The following is an 11,131-nucleotide window of genomic DNA, read 5'->3' as shown; positions in this document are numbered from 1 at the left end:
ACAGACACATACACACAAAAGCTCAGATATACTCACTAATATACGCTTGCACACAGACACATACACACAAACGCTCAGATATACTCACTAATGTACGCTTGCACACAGACACATACACACAAACGCTCAGATATACTCACTAATGTACGCTTGCACACAGACACATACACACAAACGCTCAGATATACTCGCTAAAGTACGCTTGCACACAGACACATACACACAAAAGCTCAGATATACTCACTAATGTACACTTACACACAGACACATACACAAACGCTCAGATATACTCACTAATGTACGCTTACACACAGACACATACACAAACGCTCAGATATACTCACTAATGTACGCTTGCACAGACACATACACACAAAAGCTCAGATATACTCACTAATGTACGCTTGCACACAGACACATACACACAGAAGCTCAGATATACTCACTAATGTACGCTTGCGCACAGACACACACCCAACCGCTCAGATATACTCATACACATTTACACATACGCATACATACTAAGGCTCAGATAAACTCACTAATGTATGCTCTCAAACACACAAACAAACATAAAAAGCTTAGATAAACTCTACACACTCTCTCACACAAAAACACAAAATAGCTCAGGTGTGCTGACAAATGAATGCGCTGACACACACATGCACAAATATCACAACACTGGGCAACTAAATACTGACAACTCACTGTGTCTCAGTATTTCTCCCTTCACACACACACACACACACACACACACACACACACACACACACACATACATACACGTGTGCACAGAAATTTCACTAGTTCATGAGCCATATGATAAAATGGCAACTGTCGCCATGACCTTTTTATCTGACAATTTTTATCAGGTAGGTATAGTTCCTAAAGACAGTGGGTCTCTGTAAAAACATTTGTGTCTGCTGCTTGGAAGAACACTGCATATGTCCACTTTGCTTTCTCACATTAGTTATAAAGAATTTTGGATGCTTACACACCACATCACTCTTTTTCATATGAGTTTTTTTTATTGCCCAACTCTTATTTATGTATTTAATACTTAAGCATTAATATTGTTTTATTAAGTATTTATAGTTTACTAATTTAACTTACTTAAAGATGCATAACAGCTGTCTCCTTTGTGTATTGTTATGTTCTCCAAATTGCGTATCTGTTTGTGCTTGTGCGTGCCTTCCTTTGCTCATTAATGTTGCAAATATGAATCATCTTAAAAACAATTTAGGTATTCCAAGCTGATTCGATGGAAACTGAGTGAATGTGTGTCAGAAATGCACTGTGCCCCAGTCTAAGTCTTTTACCTCTCCATTTCCTGTATATCTCTTAACAGATATGAGTAGAATTACGAATAAACACACACAAACACTGCACACATCGTCTCAAGACAGTCTCAGGCTGGTCTAAGTCTGCTCGAAGGTGTTTGGCCCTTGACATATACAGAAATGCAGCATACATAATACTAAATATGAATCAAAGGAAGAAGGGAGAGAGGGAGGTGAAAATGAAAGAGGGCGAAAGAGCAAAAATTAGAATATGAATAGGACAGAGGAGAGCTGGAGGCCATAAAAGAAAAATGACTTTTACTTATTTACAACGTTACATAAGAATTAAAGGATTCATCTGTACAATGCACAATACTGACAATAAAATACAATACAGATGGTGTCACTGCAAATGGACAAAAACTTTAATTCTAGCCTTTAGCTACAGATGACATCAGGAAAATGCGAGTTGGGGTTAATGGGGTTCTGTTGGAGAAATTGTTAGTAATAATGTCAAAATGTGCTTGAATTGGACCATTTGCCAATTTTACTCAAGCTGATAAATATTTATTTGCAAACGCAGGTGTGAATTGGGAGGCCTGTGTATCCTGAGATTCAAAATAGCAATACGATCTAAGTGTACTGAACGATGGCAAATAGACATTTACTATAATCTAAATATTAACAAGTTGAATTTACAAAATAGTGATGCACCTAATCCTCACCCAACAAGCCTAGGACATGGAAAGGATTTCATTAAGTCAGCAAAAGGGAAAAGAGGAACCTAAAAAAAAATCATTTGTATCTTCTGAATGTGCCTTTCTGAACAATAAAAGTGTCATAAAGCAGCTACATGAGCAGGCGGGTGAATTTTCAGATATCAGTAGAGTCAAATAAAGACTACATGTGTGAAACGTCTGAGTGTTCATTCAAAGAGGTGATGGCACAAAGAGATCCAAGCTGTGGAACAACGATGTGATTCTGTATGTGTGGTTGTGTGTTAGATGTCCCTATTTTGTCTCCCCTGTTCATTCATGTTCATGGAGAACCTCAACAGTCCTCCTTAGGTGTTGTGCCAAAATGTATATCCTTTCAAGAACGTTAAATTAACGTTTCATGATGACAATGTTACATTCTAGCAATTTAAAGCAACATTAAGGAGGACTTCAACTGTTATCACTTGTTAAATGATCCTTTGTGTTGTGGCCTGTGAACACCTAATCAGGTGGAGGCTGATTTCTTTATGGACTGTATATTACCCATATAATAACCGGTTTCATATTATTATGGAAATGTTTCATAGATAAACACATACACACACACACACACACACACACACACACACACACACACACACACACACACAATGTCACATTCATTCATTCATTCACTCATTCATGAACTTCATTGTTCCAGCCTGAGAACTCCCATGGATAGACAGATCTATTATGTTAATATACTATAGAGGTACCTATCAAAAATGCCTTTTTATTCATAACACACACTTTGCAATGCATTAGTTTCTTCAGCTGTACAATACACAGTATAACGTTTATCAAGTTGTATCTGTGATCAGAGTGAAATGTTTTAACAAACACTGACATTTTACACATATCCTGTCTCACACTGTATGTTCTAAATATGCTCTTGTTTTCCTCATTTATACTTCATTTGAGTAAAGTTTAGAATATTCTAAGTTCATTAAAATGTTATGATGACTTGATTGAAATCATTTAAAGGCCAATATTTAGTGTTTGGCCATAAAAAGTGTCCTTGCTGAAAATGTAGAGGACTACACTTCATCCTGCATCACAGAAAAAGTAGGCACATCAAATCTTTGTGAGATAGATCTGTTGTTAATTTGTTAAAGATCTGTCACTAATCTGACTAAAATCTAATGTCAGAGCATGTTTATGAGAGAGACCCTGTGATGGAAAATATTCCACCACAACCCTTTAGAGGAATGTCAGAATATGGTGGGTTCCATATTCATATATTTAGTCTAGTCAATTAATGAACTAAAATCTATGTTAAGGAGAGTGTCCACAAAGGTTGTGAATTTAGGTCTGTCTGAATAGATTTTTAAGATAACTGCAAGGCAGTGAGGGTTAATTGTATATGCATCTTGTATTAAAGTCAAATTTAGAATTAATTATTCTAATGGTGAATGCCATACATTCCATATGGTATTCCATATGGTGAAAATGATGAACAGGTATGCTGTAGCAGTGTATAAGATAAAATTAATCAAATTAATCAAAACCAGATTAACTCAAACTGGAAGTAAGTGCCAGTCAGGAACCACCCATAGGTTTTAGTTTTGAACAAAAAGACATTTTTTTTCAAACATTAAACATTAAAATACAATAGAAGTGCTTTTGTTAGTAAGCTCAGCAGTAGTAAAAATCTAATATTGGGGTTGCCATGATACCACTTCATCAGTTATTGACTGAGGCTTTAATTGTCACACAATTTTACCCATTTGCAAGAAACCAAAATTAGGACTGCAATCAGGTTTTTAGAGAGGCAAACTGACATAATAAGAACTTAAACATGATTTAAGAAAAACAAATTGCAGTGGTACTTCTAATTCTGTATAGTTTTTGTAATATCATAATTATTATTGAGCTTCTCAACCAGTATACACCCTGAAATGCTATTATCGTTTGATTTCAGATACAATTAACTGAAAACAGAAACATGTGGTCCAATTTGACATTTTTTTCCATACAATACTTTTATGCTTGTATTCAAATGAGAATCAAAATCACATTTGAGATGAATCCATATTTCCATATTCACTGTAAACATTTACTCCCATTCACATCAAAAATTAAAAAGAACAATTCTGAAAGTCTGACCATAGAGAAGATTAACATGCTGATATCTTTTTATACATACGCAATTAAATCACATAATAAATTAATTCCACATGTATTACAATTCATAAATTAAGTGAACTAATAATAAAACATATTAAAACTAGGAAATTTCATACATAAATATTATATTGCAACCTGATAATGTGCATATTGTTGGAACAACCGTTATATTTAGAAACAACCAAAAATTTTAGTGAAGTATGGGCATGTGGTTTAATTCTGCAGGAATTGATGTGTTTTGTGCATTGGAGGCAATCAGGAAGTTCTTTGTAGTTCCGTGGTCCTGCAGTGCAATACGTGACATCATTTGTTGGCGTGGGCCCTCACAGTACAATATCGTTCCGAAGTCTTTTCGGAAACCATAAAACATAGATCCCTGGGTTTCCACTTCTAAGGGTGTGTCTCAAATCGACCCCTAGTTCTATACTTAACATATGACTCAGTGGCCTGATTTAGTCATAAAGTGGAGCAGATTTACTTGGACACAGAAAATGTAAGCTTTTTGTGATGTCACAAATAAACACACTACACGCTTACCTTCAGTGCTATAACAGACCATCTGCTAAGTGTCTGGCTGCCTACAAAGAATATTGTACATTTCAGTATTTCAAAGATTAACATGTAGAATTTATGTTAGAGGAGTCACAAACTTGAATCTAGATATATTCACTCCCTATATTTTGAGTAGCCGTATGAGTTCTCATTAGTGGACAAATGTTCCGGTGCCCTAGCATAATTTTCACAATGAAACACCCTAGAAGATGGCTGAATTCACAGTTTTTCACATATGGAACAAGAGGTCGATTTGAGAGAAATATTTCTAACTTCTTATTTATATATTACACTATAACAATCATATGCTTTGCACACCACTTAGTCAAATACTTGGCAGTGCATAAACCTGTGTAAAAATGACTGTCTCCTTATTTTCTAGATAACTATAGAAATAACCTCAATGTAATAAAATTTAGTAGTGTGCGTTAGGTGCCAAACACTGGTGGCCAATAGAAGATCAGTGTCTTCCAGCTCATGTGTTTGGCATACAGGCAGGGTAAGATAAGTGGGGAGGACAATTGGGTCTTTGACCATTAGGGGCATTTCCAGAAACATATCATTCTAAACTAATATGGTCTAAGGCCAATGATGACCAGGTGTTTTTCATATTATTGTATCCAAAATATATGGAGTAATTTAAAAGTGTCTCAGTTAGGTAGTTTGCTTTGCATGAAAGAAATTATTTTCAACCAATTCTTTTCACTGTAGACTGGGTGCGGTTCCACCCTCTGTTTATCTGTTATATTACATTTTTATTTATGTATTTAATTTTTTTATATATGTATTTAATTTTTAATCATTACCTTTTTAGCTTGAGGGCTCTTAGGCTTTGAACCAAGCAAAGGTTTTTTGTGCATATTATAACTTTGTATTGAGTTTTTGTGTGTTTGTATATGTGTGTAAATAGACCTGCATTGTAATAAGGACTTCTGTTGTTCTGTTCTGTTGCTTGTCTTCATCTATTATGTGCACAAATGCATTACTTCATTCATAGTGCACACTTGTTCATTTGTGCAAGATGGTACGTATGTTGCTCACGGTTACTCATTTGTCATTGGGGAGAGGGAACTCTTTGGAGCTGCCCCACAGTGTCCAGCAGCTTTTGTTGCGCGTCCTGTCTGCATGTTCATGTGGAAGACAGAGCTGCAGCTCAACCAGAGGGGAGGACCTGATTCAATGTTGAACTTTGACAGATTCGCCCAAGAGTGATAAAACAAAATATATTCCAAATGTATGTGTTTTTTTTCCCTCCTGGTTGTAAAGCTTCACAGTCCAAAAAGCTGTCTTAATGTTAATTCATATCCATGTGGAAACACTGGTGCTTTTGTGCCTCTTTCTGTCTTGGTCTCTCTGTCTCTCTGCCTCTTTTTCTCTTTCTTTCAGACATCGGACTCGATACTAGGCATCCTCTTGTAGACACGTCGGGCACCACCAGCACTCATTGCCCTAGGGGTTGGGTATGTGCCGATTATGGGAGGGGCTACATAAGGCATGATATGCTCAGGGTAGAAGACGTCGGGGGTCGCTACCCCTATGCTGAGCCCCTTGCCATCAGCAACCTGACCTAATGTGAGCGGCACCAGCTGTTTATAAATGTCTGTGGAGCTGCGGCCATGAGCCAGGCGCTGGTCGTCACGGAGCGTCTGCAAGAAAGGGTTCTCCGTCGGACGGCCCGGATACATCGATTTGCTGCGCTGGCCGATGCCGAGCCCACTGACGCCCACTCCAGCAAGCGTGTGGTTAAGGTGCGTGGTCTGCTGGCTCTTTGGGGGCTTGTCCAGTATCAAGGTGGAAGCAGGCAGGTTGGCATAAGGGGCGTTGTCCTGCAGGCTGACACGACGTGAGGAATTCCTTTGGGGCAGGTTCTCATAAGAGTGCTGACGATGGATGATGACACCCTCGTTCTGATAGTGACTGATAAGCCCTTCGCCCTCTTGGTCACTCTGGGGAAGATAAGCTGTAAAGGAAGCATCAGGCTGTGCCAGAAAGGCAGGGAAATTCCTGTCCACACTCCCAACCCGTATGCCACAGACACCTGCATTAGGGTGCAGAAACTGATCCTCACTGATGTCATACAGATGGCCAGAGTGTAGACAGGCATCACAGCGGTACTGAGGAGACCGTACCGTGTAAAGCCCAGAGTAGCTGGACACCTTTGACAGGCAGCTACGGCAGTGTGTTTGTCGGTGGTCCTGGGCAGAACCAGTCCCGCCAGGACTGAGTCCAGATCCGCCGCCGGGCTTGCTTAACGTGTTGTATTTCTTCTCCTTTGCTGCAGTGGTGGTCTGCATGACGTCTGGCTCATGAGCCTGAGTGAGCAGACTGCTGTTCAGCTGCAGAATTGGCTGTTGCTCAGAGGAAGAGGGAGGACGATGTTTGTTGTCCCTGTGCTCGCTGAATATGTCTGGGTAGTGCATTCCATGCTCCTGGTCAACAGAGTCGATGGTGTAGATCTGGCTCCCCTGACTGCTTTGAGAGTAGATCTGGCCACTGTGGTTGCTCTGTTGGCTGGCTTGGCTGCGCAGCGTTGACAGCTCCACGTCGCTTAGGTCCCGCGGCAGACGGTTGCGCTTTCGCAATGTCTCTTTGACCTTGTGCTGTTTCTGCAGGTCCACACGCCCAGAGCAGTCCGACATGTCCGAGCGCGCAGGCGCATCTTCAGGCAAGTACCGCTGGCTCTTCATAGCGGCACGAGGCTCCATCGGCGGGGCTACGGAAGGCGGGGAATCGTCGCTAGGTCCTTGGTTCTGCCGCAGTGTCTCCACTGACTTCTTCCAGAGTGCACGAGACTTAGAGGCTGGAGCGCGTGATGTGTCACTGCCTCCTGTGCTGTTGTCACCCGGCATGCCAGGCCCAGGCTGGGCATCTGCAAGACTAAAAGCACGCTGGCCAGGTAAAAGGGCATTGTTGAGAGTCTCTTTGTGGCGATTGGCAAGTATGGTGTTGGAGTTGCTGTAGCCAATGTCTTTTGGTGCGAGGCTGTTGCCTTTGTTCCCAGTCATAAGTTCCAGCAATCCTGAGTTATGAGGGAGGAGGCTAGAGACTGGCCTTTTAGGTGATGTTACCCCCAGGGTGGTAATCTCTTTGGCGGATTTCAGTAGGTGCAACATGTTGGCCTGAGGACTGAAATCCAACTCAGGAGGCTTCTTCATCTCAATGTGAACACCATGAATACAGCTCCAGATACCCTAAGGAGAAGTATAGACCAACATTGCAAAGGCAGAAACAGACAGGCAAAGGAACAATGATTTTATGTAACCTGATTTTATGTAACAAGATTTAAACTGTCATCAGCTAAGTTATACTGGGTTTGTTTCTGTCACAGCTTGAGTTCCATTGTATTCCTTACCCTGCTTATGGTAAAGAGGAGTCCAGGTCGTCCAGAGCACAGGCCAGTGAAACAGTAACGGAGTCGCCAGTAGAAAAGGTGCTCCCAGACGAAGGTGATTAGGGAGAGGGCCATGGCAGCTGCCAGCATGTAGAACACACCAGCCATGTTGTCCACATCCAGCTGACTGCTCATCACTTCGTTTTTCTCATTATGGCAGATACCCGTCAGCCACTGGGCCTCGAGCTCCTCCATCTCTCCTAGTGAAAAAGTAAACGTATAAACCTTCAACCCTGAATCGCACATTACAGAAAGACAATGACTATCACATTCTCATACACTGAAATCCCTACAAAGGTGATAAATGTTGAAAAGAATGGACACCGTTTTTTTTTGTTTTGTTTTTTTTTGACATTCTGACATGTAGCCACCAGTATATTTGATGTTTGGAATGAAAGGTAGATAAAGAAACATAAAAACATAAATGCATAGTCTTACCATCTCCGATGATCCCAAGGATGGCAAGGTCCACCAGACGCTTCCAGTAGGATCCTTTCTGAAGGGCAATGCCATAACCAGTGGTGGCAAAAATGTAGCCACTGCCGATGGTCACCAGCTTACAGCCATCATCTCGCCCTGCCATGTAGTTCAACACGGCTGCATCGTATATGAATGCATCCAGTTTGCTGTACAAACCAATAATGAATAATTCACTTGCCCCATGAGGGAAGTACCACTGCAATAGCTGGAGGATGTGACAGGTTACAACTGAGGAACTGAATGAAATTAGAGAATTCACACTTAATATCAGTCAGCCAAAACATACTATCGCATGGCTCAGATAGGAATTCAAGTATGCTGCTATAAATATTTTATCTCACTAAAGTGTTGCTTCAAGGGTTCACATCCAGTAAATTAGCCTAATGTGACCATACCCAGTCTTAAGGCTAATGAGTGCGTCCTGGACTCCAGTCTGGTGGTATCTGACCATGTATTGGTGCATGTCTGGGTAGTTCTTCCTGATGTTCCTCTCCGTGCTACCATTTGGGACTGTGCCAAACCGAAATGGTGGTGAGAAGGAATATGGACTCTGGAACTGTAAGGAACAAGCAAAATTTATTAGGACTATTTAAAGGGTCACTAAGCAGTACTAGCAGCACAAAAACCTAAATACAGGATTAGGTTTTATTGTAAAGCAATATTTTGAACATAAATCTTTACAGTAAACAGTAAGATACAAGTTATGGATGAGTGAAATTGTTTAAGTGCCTAAATAAACAGTGTTTGGCTTTATGTATTGAGAAGAAATGGCAATAAAATGGCAAGAACATAAAAAATATATTTACTTTTCTGTCACTGAGGCCAGTGACCTGGTCCACAAACTCTTCCTGGATCATGAAGGCAGCCAGGTTTGCAGTGTAACTGGCCAAGAAGATCACAGCGAAGAAAGCCCACACAGACACTATGAACTTACTGGTGGTCCCTTTAGGGTTCTGCACTGGCACAGAGTTATTGAAGACCAGACCCCACAATAGCCATATGGCCTTGCCAATTGTAAAGGATGGACCATGAGGGTCTAGTGAGAGGGAGAGAGAGGACCTTTGAGTGAGAAGATCGGGCATCTTACATTAACGATCTGATGTTTATTGTTGTTCAGGTGCCATTTAATATGATGTGTATCTAGCAGTTTGTACACCACAAATGCAAGTTTCATCCTAGTTTTCATACCTTTGCCCTGGGCTAGATTTCTGTTGAAGCCCAGTGGACTGATGAACTCAAACAGGAAGACAGCAATCGCCGTGACGATGAGCAACATCACAAACATCATTACCCACACCGAAGCACTGAAAGGTTCTGAGGGCAGAATAAGAGGAGTGAGACGGTTGTGAATCTTAGAGAGCACCAAACCAAGAAAAAACGGCGAAAAAAAAAGGAGATCTCAGAGGGAAATGTTGCTGGAGGTTGAGATGTTTTCCAAGTGCTCGATTACCCAAAAATGCAGAGGGGGAGACTGTTCCGTTGCTGCGGGAGACCATCACACTAATGCCTGTCTCGACAAATGGGACAGAGAAGTCAATGACCTCTGACCTCTCTTCATTTATGGTCAACGAACCGACAGCCATAACAGCCTTCTTGTATACAACCTACAGGAGGAGAGAGCAAAAAACAACAGATGCGTCATATGAATGGGTGAAGGGAATGACAAGAAAATAGACAGAATTATGAAATAATGAATTCATGAATTAATAATTCATAATAATGAATAATGAATTCAAGAAAATAATAATTATTCATTTATTATAGACTGACCTCTCCCACCATGCCGTTCCACACGTTATTGATCTTCTTCCCATGTTTGCCATTGGTGACCAAATAAAGGTCATAAGTAAACTTTACATTCCTGGCTATCTTCTTCAGGATATCTATACAGAAGCCCTTACAACACTGCTTGATATAGGTGCCCCCAGTACTGTTACTGTAATACAGACACACAGACATGCACAATATATACAGTGGCAACATTTTTAACAGAATGGACCTCCTGTTTTATTATGATGATCTACAATAAAAAACAAACCCTGGATTGGAAATTGTTATTTTCAACACACCATTATTACACACGTCAAATATTTGATACTAAACCAAAATATACTCTTTATTTACTAAGACAAACAATATTTGAAGTTTGAGTGATGAAAAATATACCACCCTTTGGATTGCAGGTGCATTTCGTTAACAGTTTGCACATATCCTTTTCTGCTGTGGCTGAGCTGAGACTCACTCTTTGAGGTGTTTCCTGCAGGGCACTGAGTTACGCATGCAGGTTCCTGTCAGAATGTCCACGTCGTCTACAATAACGAATGGTTTCTCCTCCAAAGTCACAATGCTTAGATGGTTCTCGTCTGCATCTGTGTCTCCAAATGAGTTGTAGCGAGGCCACACAGGGAACCTCAGAATCAGTGAGTGATTCTCCCAACGCCCCATCTACAGCAACACACACACACACACACAAATTCAATAGTGGCTCTTTGAAACAGATGTATACAAACACACACTGTTCTTACATTCACCTCCTCCTTCTTTGT

At 40.6% G+C, this 11,131-nt stretch overlaps 1 protein-coding gene across 3 annotated transcripts in view; it reads right to left on the bottom strand.

The window, feature by feature from the left end:
• Window positions 1-3,826: 3,826 nt before the first annotated feature.
• Window positions 3,827-11,131, bottom strand: part of grin2ab (glutamate receptor, ionotropic, N-methyl D-aspartate 2A, b) — a 58,099-nt gene continuing 50,794 nt past the window's right edge. For all 3 annotated transcript variants that reach the window (XM_081701688.1, XM_027015765.3, XM_027015766.3), the window contains 9 exons: window positions 10,828-11,030; window positions 10,356-10,521; window positions 10,036-10,189; window positions 9,774-9,899; window positions 9,392-9,621; window positions 8,981-9,141; window positions 8,544-8,731; window positions 8,067-8,305; window positions 3,827-7,905 (listed from right to left, as the gene is read on the bottom strand). In XM_081701688.1, the coding sequence (XP_081557814.1) occupies window positions 6,097-7,905; window positions 8,067-8,305; window positions 8,544-8,731; window positions 8,981-9,141; window positions 9,392-9,621; window positions 9,774-9,899; window positions 10,036-10,189; window positions 10,356-10,521; window positions 10,828-11,030 (3,276 nt within the window). In that variant the 3' untranslated portion in view covers window positions 3,827-6,096. The remainder of the gene's footprint in view (window positions 7,906-8,066; window positions 8,306-8,543; window positions 8,732-8,980; window positions 9,142-9,391; window positions 9,622-9,773; window positions 9,900-10,035; window positions 10,190-10,355; window positions 10,522-10,827; window positions 11,031-11,131) is intronic.

This window comes from Electrophorus electricus, chromosome 18 (assembly GCF_041902795.1).
Source record: "Electrophorus electricus isolate QZ-2024a chromosome 18, ASM4190279v1, whole genome shotgun sequence".
NCBI lineage: Eukaryota > Metazoa > Chordata > Actinopteri > Gymnotiformes > Gymnotidae > Electrophorus > Electrophorus electricus.
The sequence above is the reverse complement of the archived record's forward strand: the minus strand, read 5'-3'. Positions and strand labels throughout refer to the sequence as shown.